Consider the following 27,459-nt stretch of genomic DNA (forward strand, 5'->3'; position numbering starts at 1 on the left):
AGGTTGAATATATAAGTTCTATTGATACATTAATTCCGTGGACCAATTTTAGAAATTCATTGGCTCAAACTATGTTCAACAGTTGGCAAGCTGGAGGCCATGGAGAGTGACTATACTATTTTCATATTTTGTATTGGATGCTCTTGGCTTAAACTTGTAGTAGTGTGTTGTTTTATTGATGCCTTATTTTGATTATCATGTTTTATTGGATGTTATATTGTGCTATTTGAACTATGGCCTTTGGCTTTTTTCTGTTTGATTATGTTGGATTTTGCACATTTCATTATCTTTGATTCATATAATAGGATGGATGAAAGTACTAGTGCAATTGGTAGTCGAAGGGGTAGAAACAAGCGATTTTGGAATAGTGAAGAAGACAAGGCTCTCATTGACGCATTGCATGAATTATCCACCGATCCACGTTGGAAATGTGATTATGGATTTAGAAATGGCTATATGATTCGCTTGGAGGAGATGATAGGAAAGTCAGTTCCAGGGTGTGGGCTTAAAGCTTCGCCTCACATTGATTCTAGATTAAAAACTCTTGTGGGCAAATTTAGAGCTATCCTTCAAATGTTGGCAACAGAGGGATTTAAATGGGATGAGAAGAAGCACATGATATGTGTGGAGAGATCAGTGTATGAAGAATATTGCAAGGTAAACTTTCTTAATTTACTTTTTTGTATAGGCATGAATCTAATCTCAACTTTTCTTCTAATATATATGCTGTCTTTCTCTCCCATAGGCGCATCCTACTTGCAAAAATTTGTATGGAGTGTCTTTCCCTCACTTGCATGTTATGATGGAGATCTATGGTAAGGATTTTGCTACTGGAAAGCCTGCCGAGGGTTTTCTAGATGCTGTAGACAACATGGATAAAGAGGAAGTTGCGCAAGTTAACGTTGAATCAAGTGATGATGATGTGGGTGGTAGTGGAATCCTAACTACGGAATCTGCTCCTCCATTGAAGAAGGTGAAAAGAGACAAGACTTCTAAGAAAAAAGGAAGTGATAATGTGGCTCAGTGCTCCAGTGGTTTAGAGTTAGCATGCTTGCAGAATTTCATGAAAGATATGAATGCCCATCTTTCTACCATGGCTAATGTTTGGTCTCGTGCTGATGACCGTGAGCAAGATATAGCGGATAAGTGTAACAAAGTCTTGGGTGAACTATTACAGTTAGATGGCTTAACCCCAGCCGAGGCTTTGGAAGCAGCAAATATTTTAACCGCTCAACCAAATAAGCTCAATATTTTTTTTAATTGTCCCACCTATTTGAAAAAGCAGTATGTCAAAAGTCTCCTTGGCTCTAGTGATAATGGTAGTTCCTGAACTCTGTTGCAGACTTGCAGCTACCTTGTAGGAGAGAGGTCCTATGTATTTTCAAAATGATCTTGTAAATTTAAATTATATTCCTTCCATTTAATACAAAGTACATGTATAATTTATTACTTTTGCTTTCAGTTTTGCAGTTTGACTATTAATAACATTATTAAAGCATGCTAGGTGATAGTGATGTGGAGGTTGATAAGAGTTGCAGGAGACTGGGGGAAAAAAATTTACTGTATAATGTTTGAACATTTGATGAAGAGCAGCAAATAATTGCTGCTGACTGATGATGTAATTGTAGATGCTTTACGTAGTGTGTCGGTTAGGAGACACCTGATATGATTGGAATGGCTACTTTGAAAGTTTAAAGGTCCCTATGAGTTGGTTTGTCTGAGTCGGAGACCAGCTTCATGGTTGTGGTTGAAAGGGTTCAATGTGGGCTTTGTGGGAATGCTAGAGCTAGCAAAAGCACTATTTTGGGTGCTATATCCAGAGGCAACCTTAAATTTGGTCACTATGGTCTCTATGCCTATACATCCTCAAGGCTAAATGTAACTATGATGAGTTATGACTTATGAGGCTGAGGTTTAAGGCCATGGCTTCTGGGACTGGATCGATGTAAAGGAGACTACATGGCCTACTGTTTCTGTTCTGTTTTCTTTGTTCAACGTTGTTCTGGATTGAAGCTTTAGGTACCTACTGTTTCTGTTCTGTTTTCTTCTATCAATGTTGTTCTGGATTGATACTTAGGTACCTACTGTTTCTGTTCTGTTTTCTTTTATCAATGTTGTTGTGTTGATTCTGCCATCAACCTTACTTAATACGAAGTAGAAGTTTTTTTACTGTGCCTAGTTGTAGTATCAGTAGCATGGCCCTTCTCTTTTTGTGTATGCAGATGTCTGGTGTTCAGTATATGCTGTGTAATTCATATGTTAACTTCTAAATAATATCATTAAACATGTTAACCAACACGTTATTTCCCAATTAATCCAGTTTATCCAAAAAAACTGACACACGTTATATTATTATAAATTAGTTTATTTAGGGCTGTAACACCTGTTATGAATTATGGTAATCTTTATTTCAAGGCACATTGTTCCAAAAGAAATAAGACAGGTTGTAGCTCATATTTGTTTACAATGTTTATTTGATGCACTGAATAATTCTTTGATTGTAGGATCCAGACAGGGAATGTGGATTCCACTTAACGGGTGATGTATGTTTTGAAGAAGCTGTAAAGGTGGCATCTATAATCACCCCTGTTCCGGGTGGGCTGGGACCTGTAACAATCTCCATGCTGCTCTCCAATACTCTTGATTCAGCTAAACGTGCTTACAAATTTGTCTAATTTCTTAGGTATGTATCCTTAATAGTATCTCTCGCTCCTTCCTATAACGTCTGCTACCTGTCATATGGAATTCATTTAGCTCAACACACTTCTTAATTATTTGCAGTTGTAGTTTCTCTTGGATGTTGAAGGCTAATTTATTTGAACTGACCCGCAGCAGCTGAGGTTCTAATCTCCATGCAAATGTGATTTACTGTATTATGTTCTTTGTTTGGGTAGTAATACCAAATTAAAAACTGTAAAAATACTATTTGTGTTTCCTTAGTTGTGTATACCAAGGTTTTTAGTATGCATTGTCTATAAATTGTGAAAATACAAACCATCTCATTAGGGACAATATCCTTTTTTAGCATTAAGCTGTGTTTTCTTTCAATAACCTTGTGGAGTTGTGATAATCCATGGTGTAATTGTGATTCAGTACAACTTGTAAAGGTAGATTCAAACACGGCCAAATGGTTAAAGGTGGGTGTGCTAGAATAGAAGTATGTATACAAATTCGATTCAGGATTTTGAGCTTCTGAATTTATGTAGATTATGTAGTGATCCAATACTAAAATAAATAAATTTTAAATAAATCTTCTGAAAAGATTAACCAAATGATAGTTTTCAGCTCTTCAAAGTACAAGGTTATATAGGTTTGGTGAGGAGTTCCCATTATCATGGGCACAAACTAGTACACTAAGCACTACTGCAATATCAATCAATTTTTGATGGAATGACACCATGCTAGCTAGCTTGTAGCTGCCTTTTGTTTCCTGTTCTTATTGAAGTCCTCTTCTTGGGGGTTTTTTTTTTTTATTTTTTTTTTACTCTTCAGCAACTAATTACACCCTGTTTTGGTTAAGCTGAAAAATGCAGCTCATGGGATGGTGAAAGTCATTATTTTAGTCTTGCTCTAAAACCAGTACTTTGATAGTTAAACCTCGAGTAGCTAACGTATCTAAAATCTAGGCGTTAGTGTATGTATGATAGCTAACAAATGCTATAACAACTACTGCTGTCTTATGTTTGTTTTAATACTAGTTTTAGATATTGTACTTGCTTGATGAGCCTGATTAAAAGTTCAATTGCTTGCCTGATATAGGACTTATAGGGAATTTCTCACCATTTTGACATATTGTTTTTTCATATTGTTACCGTATCTATTTGTATATTTTTTAAGAGTGATCAATTAATGTGGAAGTTTTTGTCTGTAGACTAAAATTAAACACTTGATCATAACAATCCTTTTACATTGAGTTTCTTATGTTTGAGTTTATTATTTGTTGTTTTCTTGGTTGTCAATAAAAAATAAAGTTTTGGATTTGTTGAATCAGAACTCAGAAGCATATTGTAGTGAACATTAGGTGAATCTTGAGATTTCATGACTGAGAAGTCATACAAATGCCATATCAGTATGATGGAAAACTGTTTCGCCATGATTCCGTTGACTCATGAACAATGTATTGTAATAAGTGCTAGGATGGAGTGACTGATTAATCAGGTTTTAGTATGTGTAAATTATGAAATGAGAGTATGAGAGCACCCATTTCCCACCCGGTGTTCTGCTGGCTCATTATTTGTTATCATCTCTTAGACACAAGACAACGTTCTTCACATTTGTTGCTCGAATGAAAGCCTTACTCAACATTCCTTAACCTTCACCACACTCTTGAATGATGGACATTAGATAATGATCATAATGGTAGACTAAAATAAAGAAATGAAGTAGACTAATATTGAGGACATGGAGCCTTAAAGACTTACCCTGTTGCTGTGACAAAGTATTACATAAGCTCTTTTTCTTTTTTTTTTGGTTCACTTTTTCAAAGTGATGATTCTTTTTTTTTTTTTTAACTAGGGTCATTATATTGGTGATGTGGTTGATTCATCAAGTGAGTCAAGTCTTGTGCTGCAGGTTGTATTTACTCATATCTGTCAAGTAGAAAGTGAAATTTCTTTGGAAGCAGAGACTCCCTTGTTCTGGGGCTCTTTCTGGAGGTAATCCAATTGATTGCTGATGATTGTTGGGGTAGCATGTATATATGGTTTTGATAAGAATGACTATTAAATCCCATGATGAATATTAGCCTAACCTAAGAGTTGATTTGTATGAGACAGCCATTTTTACTTTGATTACTTTCATTAACAAATTACAACCTTGAGACTGTGCATGAAAATTTTAACTATGATGAGTTATGGCTGACACCGTAAGGCTATTGTGGCAGTGGGTAGGTACCACATCCAGCCCTTGTGGATTTGGTCTCATCTTGAGAGTCTGGATATGATACTTTTGCACCTGATAGATCTAGAATGGTTCTGCTTATGTTTCTTATACATAGTTCATCAGAATCATCACATTTGATTTTTTTTTTTTTTTGGTGTGTGTCACAGTGTCAGTGTGTGTGTGTGTGGTGTAGTGTGTGGGGCAAAGGTTTTGCAGTGATCATAATGCAATTTTTGGGAGTTTTGATTGACACATACTAATGAAACAGTGCCTGTTCTAGTAATTGGTGATTATGCCAGAAGTTTTTGTTCAGGTTTGTAAAATCTCATTATGTACTCTGGAACAAATATTCTAGTTATACGCCTATATTGTTGTATCAGGTCATGTTTCTGATGTTTACCATAATACGTGTATAAAATTATAAAATTGTAATTGCTGTACAGGACTACATAGCCTTACAAGAAGCAGCACTATAGCTTCTGATCTTAATTTTTAGTGTGCTTACTTATGATGAGATTCATGATTTTTATATGCATTTTCTAGCAAAGGACCAAAATTGGCATATGTGGCTGCTGCTCTTAAAGACAGCAAAAAAAAAAAACCAAAAAAAACTCTGCATTGAGCACAGCTCAAAAATTTGTTTCTGTACAAATAGGCGAAAGCCAAGTCTAGGATGAGATGGTCACACACTAACATATTGGGAGAGAGGCTGACTCTAACTATATTATGGTATATTGTGAAATAGGTTCACCAACAACAAGCTCATAGAGGAATTGCCCTGCTTAAACAAAGTAGTTTAGTTGATCATGTAACTTGTTTAGAGGAGAAGGGGCAGATCTGTTATATACCTCTCTTTCTTTCTTTCTTTTGTGCATTTTTTTAAATGAAAGATATTTAATTGCCACATTAAACCAATTATTTATGACAAGTTTACTAGTAATGGATAAAAGCATTTCAAAATTTTCTTATATTTGGGGCTTGTATCCAGAACTTTCCATCACAAATTGCAAAGAAGCATGTTTCATGCTGTTTTATGACAGTTACGTTGTATCAGAATTCAGAAGATTGAGTTAGAATATTTCAATGTTTTGACTTTGATTATTTTAAAAGCAATCAACATCACTTCATATTATATTCTTATAATTGAGTTTATCAATCTGGATACTACTTCTGTGGGATACTTAGCTTATTCAATTCGTAATAATTGTGCTGCACTGGTGCAAAAGATTCTGGTTGTATTAGAGTAAAAAACTAGAAATTTAGCTGCAAATGACTGATGTGCACCACTTCAGACTTATCTGCCTTTCAGCTGAGGGTTATATGTGGGTAAAACAAGAAGCTATCATTACGATATATATCTTCTGATTGGTATTTAATTGTCACATTGAAAATGTAATTTGAACTAGTAATGTGACAACAAAAGAATCCGGTCTTAGGTTGTATGACAGAAAAAGAAACATACATATATGGTAAGAAATGTGTACGACAGATTAATCTGTTAGAATCTTTTTAGCTCTGCAGACCATTTCTTCCCCTACTTTGTATAATATTTTAAGACTTACCCTTCATTACTTGTGCGACATTGATGTATGAAAGGTGACATCTTGGGGTCAGTTGACATTTTGAAAGGCCAGGATTCTTAGACGTGTATGATTGAAATTTTCAAATGTTGCCTCCTACATTCTATATATAGTTGTCAATGTTCATCATTCTGAATCATCTACAAATTGCATTGCTCTCATACCAATCCTTTGCAACATCTCTTCCCAATTGTAATCAGCAACTTCCAAGAAAGAAAATGGCCCAAAACTGTGGATGTGGTGACAACTGCAGCTGTGATGACTGCAACTGCAACAGGTATATTCCCTACTTGATGATTGGATTCTGAAGACTCTGAACATTCATACTAAAAAACTTTCAAGTATTAGTAACTTCTCGTGATTGTTATCTTTTCGTTGCTCTCTCCTTGTATCATTGTACACCTAGGCCTTTAACTTAATTGCTTTGTAGGCTTACATGAGTTAATACTCGTGTGATTTTTCTTTAAAGGATGAGCAAATTTTCATAAGCTTGATGGAATGCTGCACAAAGTCTGACCTGGTTTAATTGGGTTGGGTTTGGACATTAGGTCTCCAGCCTGAACTCCATTGGTCAGATTGTTTGTGTATGCTGCTTCCTAGCCAGCGAGAACTGATTAGCTCTAGCTCGTTGATATACTTGTCACGTATCTTGATTGGCCACTCAGTTTAGGTTGTGGATAATGATGTTCTTCTAAGAAAGTTGAATGTCTAAGAAACAAAATTTGCTTGTGTGAATAATATGCTGATTCATATTCATGTTGCAGGATGTACGGAAGGACTGAGTGTGGCTGTGGAGACGACTGCAGCTGTGACCCATGCAACTGCGATTAAACTTGCCTATCATCCTGTGCTACGATTATGTGTGATTTGCTTACTTGTCAAAAATGATTGTGCTGTGAGCTGAATAAATGGGCCATGGCATAATCAGATCCGGTGTATAACTAAATCTGTTGATGTTTCATGGTCCATGGATTTCTTACTGTGTGTAATACTGATTGCTGAATTAAAAGAAAGATCTAATTTGAATTTGTATTTTGCCTGTTCTGTTTCATAAACTATTGGCATGAATTTATAAAACTTCTACTGTTTGTGTGATTATTTCCTTCCTTCCTTCTAGTCTTTAAACTTTGATCCAAATTAATACAAGTATACAACAGATGATTATGTGGCCAAGAGACAATTTCAGTGAAGCCATATCCATACTTTATGATCAGAATCGTTTGACTATTTCACATCACTAAAATTCACTAAAAAATTTGGGGGCTACCAAATCATAATTGAACAAAAAGAAAAAATACAGTAATTTAAGTATATCATTGAGTTTGAGTTTAATTATTTAATTAGGTGGCTAAAGGGAGTAAAGGCTAACCAAATTAGCTTTAGTCAATAGTCAATACACTTGTTTATGCCAATACTTGTACAAAAATAAAAATAATTTCGCTGATTTAGTTGGTTAAACATAGTGACAAACAAAGTAGATACAAATATAATACACGAAATCAGAGAGATTTAAGAGGTGTCGGGAGCTGGTGTTGGAATTTCACAGAACATTACGGGATAAAATCCAAGATCGTATAATATTGTGTGGCCCCATATTGACCAATATCCGGCAACGTAAAGGCCCTGTTAGAGCTTATAGCCAATACAACTGACATGTATGAAAACGGGTAAATGGCCATTTAAAGGCAAATGGGATGGTTCCACCCACCCAATTAAACTTTCGGAGGGTATTAGGGACCATGGTAAACATTTCGGCAATTATTATTTTCGGGCCAAAAAAGGTAAATAAATTACAAATTGAAGGCTATTATCCAAAGTTTTTTAGGAAATTTTGAGGCATCAGGGCCCGGTGGCCAAAAGTGTTAAGACCCTAAAGCCGTAAAAAATTGACCCGACCCAAGGACCCGACCTTAATTGACAATGATCTTAACCCAGCCTGTACTCGAACAATGGGGTGGATTATAGCATTCAATTTTGCCACTTTTCACCACCGGGCCCCAAAACCTCAAGATTTCCTCCAAAAGCGTGGATTATAGCCTTTAATTTTGTAATTTTTTGACCTTTTTTCGCCTGGAAAAAAAAATTAACGAGATTTTTTCCATGGTCCATAATACCCTCCGGGAGTCCAATTAGGTCGGTAGAAACCCCAATATGCCCTTAAACGATAATTTTACCTGTTCACAACTTGTAGTGATTTCGTAAACTCAAGCCTACCACGGACATTTTTGACAATATATAATGATCATATATGGTTTCAAACGGCATTATATGACCCCGAGATATATCCCTTAGGGTCGCAAAGCTTTTCTCCACCAAGCCCCTGAACCTCAAAATTTCCTTAATAAATGTGGATTATAGCCTTCAATTTTGTAATTTTTTGACCTTTTTTGTCCGGAAATAAAAATTGTCGAGATGTTTACCATGATCCCTAATACCCCTCAAGAGTCCAATTGGGTCAGTGGGACCATCCAATATGTCCTGAAACAGTCATTTTACCCGTTCGCAACTTGCACCGATTTCGTAAATTAACTCAAGCCTACCACGGACGTTTATGACAACTTATAATGATCATATATGGTTTCAAACGGCATTATATGACCCCGAGATGTATCTCTTAGGGTCTCAAGTCTTTTCGCCACCGGACCCCAAAACCTCAAGACTTCCTCAAAAAACGTGGATTATAGCCTTCAATTTTGTATTTTTTTTTACCTTTTATCGCCCAAAAATAAAAATTTCCGAGATGTTTACCATAGTCCTGAATATCCTCCGGGGGTGCGATAGGGTCGGTGGAACCATCCAATATGCGTTTAAACGGTCATTTTACCCGTTCACAACTTGTAGTGATTTGGTAAACTCAAGACTACCACGGACGTTTTTGACAACATATAATGATTATATATGGTTTCAAACCGCATTATATGACCTCGAGATGGATCCATTAGGGTCTTAAGGCTTTTCGCCTCGAGGCCCTGAAACCTCAAAATTTCCTCTAAAAGCGTGGATTATAACCTTCAATTTTGAAAATTTTTGACCTTTTTTTCGCCAGAAAATAAAAATTGTCGAGATGTTTTCCATGGTACCTAATACCCTCTGGGAGTCCAATTGGGTCGGTGGAACTATCCAATATGCCTTTAAACGGTCATTTTACCCGTTCACAACTTGCAGTTATTTCGTAAACTCAAGCCTACCACGGACGTTTATGACAACATATAAATGATTATATATGGTTTCATACGGCATTATATGACACCGTGATGTATCCATTAGTGTCTCAAGGTTGTTCGCCACCGGGCCCTAAAACCTCAAATTTCCTTAAAAAGCGTGGATTATAGCCTTCTATTTTGTAATTTTTTTCACCTTTTTTCGCCCGGAAATAAAAATTAACGAGATTTTTACCATGATCCCTAATATTCTCTGGGAGTCTAATTGGGTCGGTAGAACCATCCAACATGCCCTTAAACGGTCATTTTACCTATTCACAACTTGTAGTGATTTCGTAAACCCAAGCCTACCACGGACGTTTATGACAACATATAATGATCATATATGGTTTCAAAACGGCATTATATGCCCCGAGATGTATTCCTTAGGGTTTCAAGGCTTTTCTCCACCAGTCCCTAAACCTCAAAATTTCCTTTAAAAATGTGAATTATAGCCTTCAATTTTGTAATTTTTTGACCTATTTTTGTCCGGATATAAAAATTTCCAAAATGTTTACCATGGTCGTCCCTAATACCCCCTAGGAGTCCAATTGGGTCGATGGAAGCATCCAATATGTTCTGAAACGGTCATTTACCCATTCGCAACTTGTATCGATTTCGTAAACTCAAGCCTACCACGGACGTTTATGACAACATATAATGATCGTAAATGGTTTCAAACGGCATTATATGATCTCGAGATGTATCCCTTAGGGTCTCCAGGGTTTTTCGCCACCGGGCCTCGAAACCTCAAGATTTCTTCAAAAAGCGTGGATTATAGCCTTCAATTTTGTAATTTTTTGACCTTTTATTCCCCGAAAATAAAAATATACGAGATGTTTACCATGGTCCCTAATACCCTCCGGGAGTCCAATAGGGTCGGTGGAACCATACAATATGCGCTTAAACGGTCATTTTACCCGTTCACAACTTGCACCGATTTTGTAAACTCAAGCCTACCATGGACGTTTATGACAACATATAATGATTATATATGATTTCAAATGTCATTATATTACCCCGAGATGTATCCCTAGGGTCTCAAGACTTTTCGTCACCGGGCCCCAAAACCTCAAAATTTTCTCAAAAAGCGTGGATTATAGCCTTCTAATTTGTAATTTTTGACCTTTTTTCGCCCAGAAATAAAAATTCCCGAGATGTTTACCATGGTCTCTAATACCCTTCGGGTGTCCAATTGGCTCGGTGGAACCATCTAATATGCCCTTAAACGGTCATTTTGCCTGTTCACAACTTGTTGTGATTTCGTAAACTCAAGCCTACCACGGACGTTTATGAAAACATATAATGATCATATATAGTTTAAAATGGTATTATATGACCCCGAGATGTATCCCTTAGGGTCTCAAGGCTTTTCTCCACCGGCCCCTAAACCTCAAAATTTCCTTAAAAAATGTGGATTATAACCTTCAATTTTGTAATTTTTTGACTTATTTTATTTTTTCCAGAAATAAAAATTGTTGAGATGTTTACCATGGTCCCTAATACCCCCAGGAGTCCAATTGGGTCGATGGAACCATCCAAAATATCCTGAAACGGTCATTTTACCCATTCGCAACTTGCACCGATTTCGTAAAATCAAGCCTACCACGGACGTTTATGACAACATATAATGATTATATATGGTTTCAAACGGCATTACATGACCCCGAGATGTATCCCTTAGTGTCTCAAGGCTTTTCGCCACCGGGCCCCGAAACCTCGAGATTTCCTTAAAAAGCGTGGATTATAGTCTTCAATTTTGTAATTTTTTGACCTTTTATCGCCCGGAAATAAAAATTGCCGAGATGTTTACCATGGTCCCTAATACCCTCCAGGTGTCTAATTGGGTCGGTGGAACCATCCATTATGCCCTTAAACGGTTATTTTACCTGTTCATAACTTGTAGTGATTTCGTAAACTCAAGCCTACCACGGACGTTGACAACATATAATGATCATATATATATAGTTTAAAACGGCATTATATGACCCCGAGATGTATCCCTTAGGGTGTAAAGGCTTTTCTCCACCGACCCCTAAACCTCAAAATTTCCTTAAAAAATGTGGATTATAACCTTCAATTTTGTAAATTTTTGACCTATTTTTGTCCGGAAATAAAAATTGCCAAGATATTTACCATGGTTTCTAATACACCTTAGGAGTCCAATTAAGTCGATGGAACCATCCAATATGTCCTGAAACGGTCATTTTACCCGTTCTCAAATTGCACCGATTTGTAAACTCAAGCCTACCACGGACGTTTATGACAATAAAAAATGATCATATATGGTTTCAAACGGCATGATATGACCCCGAGATGTATCCCTTAATAACTCAAGGCTTTTCGCCACCGGGCCCGAAACCTCAAGATTTTCTCAAAAAACGTGGATTATAGCCTTCAATTTTGTAATTGTTTGACCTTTTATCGCCGGTAAATAAAAATTGCCGAGATGTTTACCATGGTCCCTAATATCCTCCGGGGGGGTCCAATAGGGTCGGTGGAACCATCCAATATGCGCTTAAACGGTCAATTTACCCGTTCACAACTTACACCGATTTCGTAAACTCAAGCCTACCACGGAAGTTTATGACAACATATAATGATTATATATGGTTTCAAATGGCATTATATTACCCCGAGATATATCCCTTAGAGTCTCAAGGCTTTTCGCCACCGGACCCTAAAACCTCTAAATTTTCTCAAAAAGCGTGGATTATAGCCTTCTATTTTGTAATTTTTGACCTTTTTTCGCCCGGAAATAAAAATTGCCGAGATGTTTACCATGGTCTCTAATACCCTCCGGGTGTCCAATTGGGTCGGTGGAATCATTCAATATGCCCTTAAACGGTTATTTTACTAGTTCACAACATGCAGTGATACTCAAGCCTACCACGTACGTTTATAGCAATATATAATGATCATATATGGTTTCAAACAGCATTATATGACCCTGATATATAAAACCTAGGGTCTCAACACTTTTTACCATCGGGCTTCGAAACTTCAAAATTTCCTCAAAAAATGTGGATTATAGGCATACAATACCACTCAAAAAAAAATTAAATAAATAAAAATAAAAATAAAAGTAGATACAATACCAATAAGCAGAGTTTGAAGGACTACTTAGGGCCTGTTCATATTTACTGAACTGATTGGAGCTGAACTGAACTGAACTGAACTGATTGGAACTGAACTGAACTGAACTGAATTGAGCTGAAATGAATATTTTATGTGAGAGGGAAATTAAGAGCTGAACTGAACTGAACTGATTGGAACTGAACTGAACTGAGCTGAACTGAACTGATTGGAGCTGAACTGAACTAAACTGAACTGAAATTAAGTAAATATGAACATGCCCTTAGTGATTTTGAAAATTGACTTTACATACAAGTAACCAAACCTTGAAGAAAAACTATGGCAAAAAATATTACTAACTTTACTTAGTAATTTTGATTTAAGTTGTAATGTTGTATTGGGTTATATTTAAAAATCTTGTCTTATACTTAGTATAACTTATAATGCATTATTGATCTAAGTTATACGATAATTTATCATGTTAGAATGTTATAATTACATTCTGTTATAATTGTGCACATCGTGCTTAAATCCTGAATACACCACTAATTAGTTGTCTTTTTCTACAAGTTATCCTTCTAGAATTGGTAGTGGTCTTGAACTATACAAATAATTTACATTCAAATTTACAAAGAAACAAATGAAAAGTTTCACAATATTTTCGTAAAATGTTTTGTCACTTGGAACCTAATTAGGCTTGACTTTTAAACTTCAAACATAAAAAAATTGACTATGTGACTACGTCTACGCTACGGGAAACTGATTTTGGTAACCTTAGATTGATTTTGGCACACCTCTATGTGAGAAGAGCATAGAAATCAATTTGTGCTCTCACATAGGAGTGTGCCAAAATCAATTTAGGGTGTGCCAAAATCATTTCCCCTGCTCTATGCTCGCAGTTAGGCCCAGCACACTACAGTACTTCTTTGAATCTATGATTTGACCAACTAATCAAATTGGCTTCACATTTTGGTGGGATTTTATTCATTTAATCATCAAGATTTTATTAATTTAAGCATCAGCTTCTCTTTTTCACATTCACTTCTCACAAGTCAAGCTCAAAAAGAAAGAAGGCTAAAAACACATTAAACAAAAAACAAGGCGTTAATGCTGGTTAAATTTCTGTAGAAATCCTGAAACACCTCTCCAATGAACTGGGTTGGTCTTACATCTAACAAATATGAGAGCAATAGCCCTTGCTTTAGGGCGTTCGCTCACTGCGGCATTTCATCGAACAGGTGGTGTGCCTCTAAAAACAAGTAACAAACTAGCCCCATTTACATTCTGTACTCAAACAATCAGTGAGCAATCTGAATTGGGTTTGAAGAATTCGAGCTCTAATGGCGAAGAACCACCCAAGATGTTGTCTTTAAGAATAGAGAGGCTTCCGAGAGGAGAACCAATTGGGTATGTATTTCAGAAATGGATGGGTGAAGGTTTTCCTGTTCATAGGGGTGATATTTTTCATGCCATTAATCGTTTAAGGAAGCTCCAGTTGCATAAACGCGCTCTTGAGGTCGCTTCTCTCTTTCCCTCTTGCTTAATTTTATTGGGTTTATATCTTGCATTATTATTATGTGATATTCATTGTTAAAATTGGTTGAATTTCAGTTATTGAACTGGCATAAATTTGCTTAATTTTATTGGGTTTATATCTTGTAATATAATTATGTGATATTCATTGTTGAAATTGGTTGAACTTTAGTTATTGAACTTGCTTAAATTTGCTTGAATAGAGGTTTCCTGAATAGATGCTCAGATATTATGAGTAGTCAAGCATTGATTGAATGATAGCCGCCTTCGTGCAGACCATAGAGCTGGGTATTTTGATTGTGTTATTGAAATAACCATTTGTAAACTTACTTCTTAGTAAAAGTAAGGTGTGATAGGCAGCAGTATTTTCAGCCCAGAACCACATAGATTATCTATACATATGTCTAAGATAACCATCAACCTCTTAAGGCTTGAAATTATTCTTAAGGAGCTGAATCTGGATAGGCTCTTTTACTTAGAAACACATTATGCTACTCTAAGATGGCAAAGTAATCGTAAAAGGCATTGGAATTTGGAAAGGATCTTGGTATAACTGAAAGGGCTATTTAGACCCTTGCTGGTTTTCTGTATAGAATTCAAAAGTTTATTGGCTAAATCATGGGATGCTACTTCTGCTTTCTTTTATCATCATCTCGAGTGAGAAAATATCATATGACTTGCTTCTTTTCTGACAAACCATTTAAATCATACTACATCAGGATTGAATGTAATCACTCATCCTAGAGTGTTAAATCATACTTGCTGAGACATCAAGAATGTATAAATGAAGGATTATTTTGGCTGTTTACTTCTTTTCTGAACTGCTTTGTTCATGTGGGAAAATGACCATTGTTCAACATGTTTCCTCAGAGATCTGGCCTTGGGATTAATATAGTGCATGCGTTTTCAACAAGTTGCTAATGTCTGCGTGTTTGATTATCCCTCCAATTAGTAAAAAATTAATACAAATAGTAGAAGTAAATTCTGCCATCTGACATTGATTTGATTTTCTTATGATTTTGATAATTGCTGGTAATTAGTTAAGTAGAAAAAATCGTAGAAGTACCTTCTGCCGACTGTCATAAATGTAAGTTTTCTTATGTTTGACAGGTAATGGAGTGGGTGATTAGAGAGAAGCCATATAGGCCAAAGGAGTTGGATTATTCATATCTGCTGGAATTTACCATTAAACTTCACGGTATATCTCATGGTGAGAGACTGTTTACTAATATTCCTGTTGAATTCCAGAATGATTTACTCTACAACAATCTTGTAATTGCATGCTTGGATAAAGGGGTGGTCAGGCTCTCTTTAGAGTACATGAAGAAAATGAGAGAATTAGGCCATCCTATCTCTCACTTGATCTTCAACCGTCTCATTATTCTTCACTCCTCTCCTAGGCGTAGGAAAATGATCCCCAAAATCCTTGCTCAAATGAGGGCAGATAAGGTTTCCCCTCATGTCTCAACGTTCAACATTCTTTTGAAGATTGAAGCTAATGATCATAACATAGAAGGACTGATGAAAGTTTTTGGGGATATGAAGCGGGCAAACATTGAACCAAATGAAGTTACATATTGCATTCTAGCAACTGCACATGCAGTTGCAAGGTTGTACTGTGGATGTGAAACATATGTAGAGGCTGTTGAGAAGTCGAAAACAGGCAATAATTGGTCAACATTCGATGTCCTCATCATTTTGTATGGATATATGGGGAAGGCAAAGGAGATTGATCGGATCTGGCACATTGTGCAAGGCTTTCCTCATGTAAGGTCAAAGAGCTTTTTGCTGGCAATAGAGGCATTTGGTAGGATTGGACAGCTGAATCGTGCTGAAGAACTTTGGGAGGAGATAAAGTCGCGGGAGGGTATGAAATCAACCGAACATTATAACTCCATGGTATCTGTTTATGCCCAGAATGGATTTATTGATAAGGTTTCGGGTCTTTTTAAAGAGATGAAGATGAATGGATGCAAACCTAATGCCATAACCTATAGGCATCTTACTTTGGGCTGCTTAAAAGCTGGATTGACCAAGGAAGCATTGAAAACAATAGAAATGGGCTCGAAGCAATTCACCAGTAGCAAGGTGAAAAAATCAACCCCATGGCTGGAGACTACCTTGTCCATACTTGAGATGTTTGCCGAGAACGGAGATGTAGAGACTGCTGAGAATTTGTTTGAAGAGCTTAAGCAGGCTAACTATACTAGGTATACATTTGTGTACAACAGCTTAATAAAAGCTTATGTTCGTGCTAAGATTTATAATTCCAACCTTTTAAGAAGAATGATTCTCGGAGGGGCTAGGCCAGATGCTGAGACCTACAGCTTGATTAAGCTTGTTGAACAGTTTAAGACTTGAGTGGAAACTGCATCCTTTGCTTGGTTGTAGAATAACAAGCCACAATGATAAACCCTAATCATATGTTGGAATTATGCAGTAAATCAAATGGAAGAGGGGCTGGTGGAAGATTTGAATGATCTGGCCGATAGAAGATGACATCTTTGATCTTTAACTTCAGGTCTGTCCTAATTTCTTGAATCTTTAGGTTTGCACTTGTGAAGTAATTCTTGTTACAGGTTAAAGAATATTTGAAAAGGCAAATTTTTAAGACTTGTCAGCTTAATTCACTAATTTAATCAGTCAAATCATTGTAGTATTTTTTTTAAAATTGAATTCCTTCTAGGTTTTGTTTTCTCTGTTCTATTCAAACTAATGCTGGTTGATATTGAATTGTTATCATTATTCTTTGCATTTGAAAGATGGGTGTTGTATTTAGTTAAGTTTTGTGCCTTCAAGATTTTATTTGATGGTACATTGTTACTTTAAATATCAAGGAAATTTTGTTAATAGATACTGTATCTTATAAAACGTGAGAAAATTACCTTGTTTAGAATATGAACTGTAAAATTAAGTCCGGACCGAAAAGGGTTTTATAGGCTGAAGCCTGAAAAAGTTTATCCTAATTTTAAAGGAAATTAAATACTCCTTGTTCTATTAGAACTCTTAAAAAGGTGATTACCTTCAAGATTAAAAACTCTTAAGCATATGCGAAAATCATGTATCAGGAGATGAGTGTCGGCCCGGAAGTTGTCTCTTTTTTTTATTATTTAACGTTAGGCATGTTCAGCGCTATCGGTATCTCCTATCTCATATGTTCCTGCTTTTACAGATGCTGCATCCAGAATCGTTCCTACCGTGGTGTTGTTCATGTGTCTCCCAACCCAACACAACCTCAAGGTCGAGTCGTTCGGGAAGCCCAAAGTATATCAGTCAACCCAGGACAGCCTCGACGTCTAGGGGAAGTCCAACTGGAGGCCAAGCAAGATGTGGAGTCAATAATGTTAGACGTGGAGAAAATCTTGCGAAATTCTCAGAGTTGCAGTGATTGTGTAATATGTTTGGATAGTTTTGACGTTGTAAAAAACGACCATGATGTTGACAACGGTGGTGTTAAGGTATTGGAGCAATGTGGGCATAGGTTTCACAGTTTTTGTATTCAGAGATGGCTAACAAAGCACCAAACATGTCCTCTTTGTCGCATTTGTATATAGAATACAATCTAATGTACTTCCTCCGTTCACTTTTAAATGCAACATTTTGACTTTTACACTATTTATATAGTTTTTCCAATTTATAGTTAAGGAAAAATATTGTTACTTAAATAATGCATTGGCACACGTGTAATAGAAGTATCGTAGTAGGGTTTTTTTTTTTTTTTTATCAATTTTATTCTTTACAGTAGACGTGAATAGTTGTAGTTTTACCTAATTCTTATATGTGGCTGGCCACACCATGTGGCCAGCCATCATATAAGCCCAACTCGCTAGCCCAGTCCGTTCCGTATAACGGGCTCCGTTCCACCAAACGGTTCCGTTATTTTAATTTAAAAAAAAAAAAAAAAAAACAAAAAAAAACACGCGCCTTTCTTTTTTTTATTTTTTTATTTTATTACATCAAAACCTTCTTCTTGCCCAAACTTTTCTCATTTCTCTGTTTTCATTTTCTCTCTCCTCAAATTGTTCTTCCATTTTCTCTCTCCTCCAAATTCTGTTGCTCTAATTCTCTCTGTTCTTCAGATTTCTCTGTGAATTTCTTCATTTTTTCACATTCTCGTTCAATTTCGCTTGTTCGCTACTTGATAAAATGTGGTTCTCGTACTGAAGGATCGACTTCTACCAATTCAATTGTTGCTTCAGGTAGTTTCTAAACCCTAGATTTTGAATTTTTAATCACTTTAGACCTAAATTATGGTGTTTTTTTTGCTTTTTTGAACTTAAATTATGATTAACTGTTTGTTGAAACCCTAGATTTTCATTTTATGTTCTTATATTGATGAGCTTTGTTCTCGATTATATTTATTTTTCATTTTGATGTATTATTTGTCTTATTTTATTTTTGTTTTTAATTTATTGAACTATTTTTCATTTTTATGTCTTATTGCTTTTCATTTTCATTTCTCTATTCTTATTTTGCTTAATTTTGTTCTCGATTCATGTTGCTGTTTAATTTTGTCTTTTTTTGATGTATTTTCATGACTTTTGTGTCATTTTTCTTTCCTTATGAATCGATTATATGTATTTTCATTTGCATGTGTAATTATTCTCGATTTTATTTTTTGTTTATGTTTTATTTTGATGAATTTTGTGTTATTTTAATTTCTTATGAATCGATTATCATTTGCATGTGTAATTGATCTCATTTTTATGTTTGATTTTAGAGTTCTTATTTGATTAGTTAACTCTGAGTTACTTTATTCATTATGTAGGAGTTATTTCATTGATAATGATTGTAGGATCTACTATACTAGATTCATTATGTAGGATTTACTTATTAATTGAGTAGTTGTTACTTGATTCACTATGTAGGTGTTACTTGATTCATTCTGTAGGAGTTACTTGATGTATATTGTAGGTGTTACTTGCTGTATATTGTAGGTGTTACTTTATTCATTCTGTAGGTGTTACTTAGTGTATATTGTAGGTGTTACTTAATAAATTAAGTAGGAGTTACTTGATTCATTATGTATGAGTTACTTTATTGATAATGTACTAGTCACTTGTTTTATATTTTAGGATTTACTATACTTGATTTAATTAGTAGGTGTTACTTGATTTATTATGTAGGATTTACTTGCTTTATATTTGTAGGAGTTACTTAATATATTAAGTAGGAGTTACTTGATTGATTATGTAGAGTTACTTCTTTTATATTATAGGAGTTAGTTGATTGATTCCATAGGATTTATTTACTTAATTATGTAGCATGTATTTGTTTTATATTGTTGTAGTTATTTGTAGTAGCATGTATCGTGTAGTTGTTTTATATTGTTCCTTATGTTTCATGTAGTTGTTTTATATTAGAAGTTGCTTGTTTATTACATGATGTTGCTTCAGTGACTATTTAATTATCTTACTATATAATGTATGAGTGAGTTAATTGTATGATTATTTTGTTGTTTCATTATATGTTTTTATCAGTTTGTTTGTATGTCTATTATATTTATATTTTTTTTTTCATTGAAAAAGGTACTGCAAATCAGTTACAAAAGGAAGAAGTGGCTCCTAAAGAAGCAATAAGATATGTACTTGATGGTTCAGGGGCTATTGTTTCTGTAGAAAATGTATCCCAGTCAGAAATTGAAGCATCAAAGGCAGAACATATAGCATCAAATAAAAATGTTCTGGAACAGCTTGAAAATAATGATGAAAATAGTATAAATGATAATGATAAAGAATTTGTTGGGAGGCAGGGTGACATCAATGTTGCTGCTGATGATGGTGAAGATCCTGTTTCCTCTGTTCGACCAGAGGAAAATTTAATTGAAGTTCAATTATGTGATAAGGGTGGTAATGTTCTTCAAACTGAAGAGGAGGAGGAGGATGTGAAGCCATTGAAAAAGAAGAGGAAATTGATCATTCAAGAAGATGATGATGATTTGGAGGATGTTAAACCAGCTATTAGAAGAGGAAGATTGCCTAGATCTTCTAAAGCTGTTGCTGAAGTTGTTGAAGTTTTGAATGTGGATGAGGGGTAAATATCTCTTGTTCCCTTTCTTTTTATTTGTTATTTTTACGCTATATTCTTTTAATATCTTTTCTAATTTATTATAACTTTTGGTTTTAATAGGGATGAAGTTGTTCTTCGATGTAGACCTTCGGGTATTGTTCAGTTGATGAAACGTTTAACTGAGGAACAATTAAAAGCTGTAGAAGATATTGGCTTTGGCAGCTTGAGTTTGATACAATTAAATGAGTTCCCAAAGGAGATGATTAGGTGGTTGTGTGGCTGTTTTGTTCCCAGCAGTCGCATGTTTGTTATGCCGACGGGAAAGAAGTTTCAGTTAACTGCAAATGATGTTCATGATGTTTTTCAAATTCCAATTGGTCCTCTACCTGTTCCTATTTCTAGTGCTCATGCAGACAGTGAGTTGAAGAACACTTGGAAGGATTTATATGGGGGTGCAAAGCATGAAGTAACGGTTCCTCAATTGGTTGAAGTTATGACAAGTCAAGAAGGAATGCGAATGGGGAATGATGAGTTCAAGAAGTGCTTTGTAATGTATTCTATGATAACTTTGCTTGCTCCAACGTCAAATAGAAAAGCTTATTTCAAGTTGGTCTTGGCTTTGGAAAATGTTCATTTATTTCGAGAGTACAATTGGTGCCAATATGTTTTGGATGACTTGGCTGAAAAATTGTCAAGCTATTCTGCAAATCAAAAATATGTTCCTGGTTGTTTGTTGCTGTTGCAAATATGCTATTTTCATAGACTGCGATTTCGGGGTAATGTTTTACCTTCTACTTTGCCCCTAATTCAGCATTGGAGTGATAAGGATTTTAGGAGTCGATTGGCTGATGAAGATAAAGTCTATGGTATGGCAGATCTTGATAAAGTTACTTATCCTGTAACGAAGATATCCAATAAAAATTCAAAGGTTTTTGCTATTGAAGGTAAAAAGACAGAGGAAAAGATAGAAGAGATGAAATTGTTGGAAAATAAGAAATCTGCTGTTGAGGACAAGTCTGTCAATGATTTTCCTCGGGTTGTCACATTCAATTTGCCTGCTGGGATTGAATCAAATGAAGAGATTCATATGCTAGCAAAGAATGTGAGTACTCTTTTTTAATCATTATCATTTATCAATTTTTCTTTTACAAACAAAATACTTTAGTTTGTTATCATTTTAGCATATATGTTTTTTCCTTTTATGATATATATGTATTTATATAGCTGTAATTTGTACTATAAGGGTTACATGATGGTGGGTTAGGGGTTACTTGATGCCATATATAGGGGTTACTTGTTGGTTATATTTGTTGTTACTTGATGCCACATATAGGGGTTACTTGCTTTTATAAACTATGGTTACTTTCTTTTATAGGTGTTACTTGAAATTATATATGTGCATTTATACATGGGGATTACTTGATGAATTATTTATGGGTTACTTTCTGTTATATTTGTACTATAAGGGTTACCTGATGGTGTGCTAGGGGTTACTTGATGCCATATATAGGGGTTACTTGTTGATTATATTTGTTGTTACTTGATGCCATATATAGGGGTTACTTGCTTTTATAAACTGTGGTTACTTTCTTTTATACATGGGGATTACTTGATGAATTATTTATGGGTTACTTTCTGTTATATTTAGGGGTTACTTATGACATGTATAGATGTTACTTGCTGGTATATATTTATGGTTACTTGATGGTGTTTTAGGGGTTACTTGATGCCTATATAGGATTACTTGAAGACATGTATAGTTGTTAATTGTCATTATATATGGGGGTTAATTGATGAAACATTTATGGGTTACTTGCTATTATATATTGGGATTACTTGATGACTTGTATAGGTGTTACTTGGTTTGATATATGGGGGTTAATTGATGAGACATTCATGGGATATTTGTTGGTATGTATTGAGGTTACTTGATGACATGTATCGGTGTTACTTGATTATATATACTGTGATTAATTGGTGATATATATAGGGGTTCGTTGCTGGTATATATGTTGATTAAATTCTTTTACTTTAAATGATTTTAGGATGTTGAAGAGAAGTACATGCTGATCAAAAGAGATTTAAAGCTATTTTCTCACCAATTTGAACAACATATTCAGTCTGTAAGGTCACAATCTGAAGCTGTTCAAATTGATTCAAAGCTTCCAGAAAAAGAAAGGTCTCCTGTTTTAAGTCAGTTGGATCCAATCTTTAATGATTCGTCGTTTTGGGATCAAATTGACAAGATTACAAATCATGTTATTGCAATGAAGAAGTTAGAAGATGAATTGCCTTCTTTTGCTCTGTTTTCTTATACTAATCCTGATCTGGAGATGCCTATATCTCCAATACTGGGTCAGAACAAGGACATTTTTACTGAAATTAGTGCTCAACCAGTTCCAGATATTGATATGAGTTTGGGTGTTGATCCCAATTTAGTTGTGAATGATACATTGAAACTTGTTGAGCCTAATGCTGAAGGTTGTTCAGAGAAGCAATTGTTGCTTCTCTTGCTGATGTTTCTGAGAAGTCTGCTTCTAAGAAAGAACAAGTATGGATGGTTTCTTCTAAGAAGCAGGATGTTGGGAAAACAGAAAAGAAAGGAACAAAGGAAATGCTTCTGTCTTTTTCAAAGTTGAAAGTTCTGCATTCTGATTGTTTAAGTGATGGTGAGGAGTCTTCTAAAGATAATGAATGTAGTACTAGTTCTGAAGATCATTTAATATGTGATATTGATTGTGGTGCTGCTGGAGGTTATTCTTTACAGTTAATATCAAGGTTTTTGAGAGTTTATAATCCAAAAGCTAAGAGGATGAAGAGTTTAAGGCTTCAAGTTGCTGATTATTGCTTTGGTGACAATTATGAAGGTGTTGATATGATGTAAGTTTTAGGGTTCTAAAAGTGAATATATAGATTTTTTTTGAATTTTTCTTATTAAATAATTTTTTTAATTCTGTGAAACAGGGAAGTTTTGGTGTTTTTTTCTGAATTTTATAATTTGCCGCGTGAAGAATTAATGACATTGATTGAGGAAGAGCTTATTTCAAGTCGGGTTATGGACTGTTTTTTTGTGTTGATGAATTATCTTCAGTGTCAAAAAACAGCAACTGTTGCCAAGTTATATTTTGGTGGTGAACATATGGTAATTGCAATGTTATGCTTTGTTGAATTTTGTTATATTATTTAATATTTTATCTATTATTTTAACTTATTTCTATTTGTTCAGTTACCTCTTTTGCGCTGTATATTCAATGGAGAAGGATGCTCCTTTGAACAAGAAATTTTCGGGGCATGGGATCAATGGCTTGATGCTGTTAAAACTATTGCATTTTTTGATGCAAAGTTGGTATGTCATTTAATTTTATAACTCCAAGTTACTAGATAGCATATTTGCATTACTTGATATTATGTATAATGGTTAATTGATATTGTTTACTGTGCTTGCTTACTTGTGGTTACTTGATAGTATTCCTTCTTGTTATGTATTAGGGTTACTTCTTATGATTTATATGGGTTTTTCTTGTGATAAAAGTTACTTAGTTGTTGGTATGTATAGAGGTTACTTCTATTATTTATAGGGGTTACTTGATGGTATATAAGGGGTTACTTGATATTTATTAGGGTTCTTATTTATTGGGCTTATGTGTTGGTATATACAGGGTTACTTGTTGGTACACACAGGGGTTATTTCCTGTAATTTATTTGTGTTAATTGATGTTGTATATAGGGGTTTATTTATTATTACTTGTTTGCATATCATTAGTATGTATATAGGTTACTTCTGTCATTTATTGGGGTTACTTGATATTTATTAGGGTTACTTATTATTTATTGGGCTTATTTGTTGGTATATACAGGGGTTACTTGTTGGTACATACTGGGGTTACTCCTGTAATTTATTGGTGTTGATTGTTGTTATATATAGGGGTTTATTTATTATTACTTGTTTTCATATCATTAGTCATTAATTTAATGTTTCTTTTATGCAGATTTTTATTCCCATCTACTATTTCGATCATTATTCTGTTGTTGTGATAAACTTCATCAACAACTCTGTTGATTATCTCGACAACAGAAGGTATTTCTTGGGAGTTGGAAGGAATATCACTAGGACTTTTGATGAACATCACACATGTTATTATACTCTTGTTTGGTATTTGGTAAGTTTATTAATTAAGCATTATAGATTTGTTTATTCATACTTCGTTGTTTAACTGACCTCTTTTTATTGTTTATTTCAGAGACACTACTTTTCAAAATATCTGGTTTTAAAGAATCATGATCAAGGGGAACTTGTCAACAACTTCCCTATTAGAATGATTCCAATTGATTCTCAGCAGTGTTCAAAGAACAATGATTGTGGGGTTTTCTGTTTATATCATTGTTCTGTATACGAAGGCGAAGAATTTTATTGTAAAAATTTGACAAAGGTATTGCATGGTCATTTTGATATAATTATTAAAATTTTGTGTTTTTTTTTATTTGGGGTATATTGTTTATATTGTTTTCTTTGTTGGCATTGCAGTCATCAAATCGTCTTCGTTACAGAGCTGAAATCTGTGCATCATTGGTCCTATGTAATTTGAATCAATTACGGCTAGATGTTCTGGAGAAGATTAAAGTTTTTCTAGCCAACCATGATGCAATTTATGATGAAGTAATAATTAATGAAGAGGTTGATAAAGAAGAGCTTCGTGCCTTGGCTAAAGCTGAAAAGGAACAAAAGGCTAAAGAGAAATTGGCCAAAAAAGAAGCAAAACAGAAAGAAACTGAAGAAAAAGAAAAGGAAAAGTTGGTTAAAAAACCAGCCAAAAAAAGTTGATGAAGAAAAAGGAACAAAAAAGTTGTCTAAAGAAGAATCAAAAAACAAGGGAAATGAAGAAGCATCACTGGCATCAATTATGGCGGAAACTAAGGCAACTAAGGCAAAGTTGTCAAAGGTCAAAGCAGCAAGTCAATCAAAGCTCTAATCTCGTCAAAAGTAAGAAGTTTTTCAACAGATTCCTTAAAGGTATTCTTTTGAACTAAATATATAATGTTTCTTTATTTTGTTCAAATTGTGTTTTGATATATGTGAATATTTGTTAGTGTACTTTGCTTTATTGCTTTTTTTTTTTTATTAAAAGTGGTTACTTTTTTGATGACATAATAATATAGAAGTGGTTAATTCTGTAGTATTTTAGGGGTTTTTTGGATTAGTAATAAGGGTTACCTATTTATTGTTAGAGTAATTACTTGTATAGTATAATAGGTGTTACTTGTATAGTATAAAGGGGTTACTTCTTTTTATTTATTTGGTTAATTGATTGTATATATACAGGTGTTACTTGCATAGGATAATAAGGGTTACTTGAATAGGATAATAAGGGTTACTTCATTTTATTTATTGGGTAACTTGATGGTATATATAGGTGTTACTTGTATAGAATTATAGGGGTTACTTCATTTTATTTATTGGGTTACTTGATGGTATATATAGGTGTTACTTGTATAGAATTATAGGGGCTACTTATATGAGGGGTTACTGTTATAGGATAATAAGGGTTACCTGTCTGTATTAATTAGTGTTACTAGTTTGTATAATAGAAGTTACCTGTATACAATAAATATCATAAAAGAGATCTTAGCATAATATTAGAGTTTAATTACTTAGCATAATAAGGTTACTGAAAGCAAAAATGTCATTACATAGTTATATATTAAAGTAAAACTACATATGTGTTTTATTAAAACAATTTTGGATTTTGAATCGGTGTGGTTGTTCCAAATTCTCTGCTGTCTCCTTTAGCTTGCATTGCTTTTGTTTTTTTTTTGTGTTCTTTCCTTTCTCGAAATGCCCCTTTATTCTCTTGCTTCTTCCCTTTGTGTTTGCTCTGTCTGGATCCATTACTGTAGGAATTTGATTTTCTGTTTCCTTTCTTTTTTCTCCTGTTGATGAATTTTTGTTTTGTTGTTGTACTTCTCCTTCTGTGCCTTCTTGTTCCTGCCAAAAAAAAAAATTATAAATTTGTCTCTAATTGTCCCTGACATGTATAGTTAGGGGAGAAACATATTGTTACCCTTTCCAATTTTCTTTTTATTTCAACAGCTTGTGTTTCAATTTTTTTAAACTCTTCCTCTACCAACTTCCTTGTCTCTGAGTGTTCCTGACATGTTAATATCAAATTGTATCCTTTTCTTGCCATAATTTGTCTCCAAGGAATGTATTTTACTGGTACTCTTTCATTTGCTTCTGCTGTTTCATCTCTTTGTTTCCATAAATGTGTTTTTGCAAACTTTGTCCACCTTGTTGAGATATACTGTTCTGGTATTCTGGTTACAAAATGTTGCTGTAGCAGTGTAGCACACGTATAGCATGATAACATAACCACCCCACTTCCTCAAAATTTTTGCAAGAACATGCTACACTGTTGTCTGCTGAGTTGTATGTAACTTTCTGTTTTGATGCTTCATCATTCTCTATCTGCACTTCATAAAAGAAGTAACCTTGAGCTTCCAAATGAAGAAGTGTTATGCACCCAATTGAGTATGCAAATTCTGTTTCAAAATCTCTGAAAATTGTTTGTGTATAAACTTCTGCTGCATGTTTTAGCATTCCATAGAATGGTAAATGTGAATAAGGGTGAGAGTTTGAGCATTTGAAATCTGCATCAGATTCATTTTGCCTCCATCTTTTTATTGTCTGGTTGAATATCTTGAAAAAATCTGTCAAGCTTGTGTTTTTTTGTGGCTTTAAAACCTACAACATTATTGGTACTCTCACTTCTTTGAGAAGAGAGTATACCAGCTGAAAAGAAGTCTTTGCTTAGAGCTGTGCACCATTTCTCCCTTAGGTTGTAGAGTCTTTTGAACCAACTATTTTTCTCAAGCTTGTATGTTTTAATCATATTTTCCCAGCAAGTTTCAAACTCTTCTATTGTTACACAACCAGATAAACACTTGTTGAATGCATCCTTGAAAGTTGTGTCTCTTTTTAGGGCTCCAAACCTTGACACTGCATTCTTAATCAAGTGCCAAATGCAAAGCCTGTGTCTTGATTCAGGGAATACCTGCATACATTAACTTGTTAGGTTTTGTCATTTAATATAGACATAGGTATTTTACAGTGATATAATAGAAACATTAGCATTTACCTTATGAATTGCTATTGACATTGCCAGGTCTTGGTCTGTAAATATAGA

At 34.6% G+C, this 27,459-nt stretch overlaps 3 protein-coding genes and 1 long non-coding RNA gene across 4 annotated transcripts; 3 read left to right on the forward strand and 1 right to left on the reverse strand.

The window, feature by feature from the left end:
• The first annotated feature begins 124 nt into the window (after positions 1-124).
• LOC145616239 (uncharacterized) lies at positions 125-1,449 on the forward strand. The gene is made up of 2 exons (XM_081670932.1): positions 125-657; positions 746-1,449. Exons 1-2 carry the CDS (start codon positions 262-264, stop codon positions 1,328-1,330), a joined length of 981 nt encoding a protein of 326 aa, XP_081527058.1. The 5' UTR covers positions 125-261; the 3' UTR covers positions 1,331-1,449.
• Positions 1,450-6,317: 4,868 nt separating this feature from the next.
• Positions 6,318-7,559, forward strand: LOC145618320 (uncharacterized). Its single transcript, XR_014107895.1, has 2 exons — positions 6,318-6,738; positions 7,226-7,559. It is a non-coding gene; the product is annotated as an uncharacterized LOC145618320 (long non-coding RNA).
• A 6,234-nt stretch (positions 7,560-13,793) lies between these two features.
• LOC145617978 (pentatricopeptide repeat-containing protein At1g07590, mitochondrial-like) lies at positions 13,794-18,006 on the forward strand. The gene is made up of 3 exons (XM_081672753.1): positions 13,794-14,252; positions 15,380-16,790; positions 17,442-18,006. The coding sequence occupies exons 1-2, from the start codon at positions 13,917-13,919 to the stop codon at positions 16,628-16,630; spliced, it is 1,587 nt and encodes a 528-aa protein (XP_081528879.1). The 5' UTR covers positions 13,794-13,916; the 3' UTR covers positions 16,631-16,790; positions 17,442-18,006.
• Positions 18,007-26,594: 8,588 nt separating this feature from the next.
• On the reverse strand, positions 26,595-27,432 carry LOC145616147 (protein FAR1-RELATED SEQUENCE 7-like). Its single transcript, XM_081670844.1, has 3 exons — positions 27,412-27,432; positions 27,063-27,327; positions 26,595-26,857 (listed from the first exon to the last, which is right to left on the reverse strand). Exons 1-3 carry the CDS (start codon positions 27,430-27,432, stop codon positions 26,595-26,597), a joined length of 549 nt encoding a protein of 182 aa, XP_081526970.1.
• Between the last annotated feature and the right edge of the window lie 27 nt (positions 27,433-27,459).

Source organism: Chenopodium album, chromosome 26 (genome assembly GCF_948465745.1).
Source record: "Chenopodium album chromosome 26, dcCheAlbu1.1, whole genome shotgun sequence".
NCBI lineage: Eukaryota > Viridiplantae > Streptophyta > Magnoliopsida > Caryophyllales > Amaranthaceae > Chenopodium > Chenopodium album.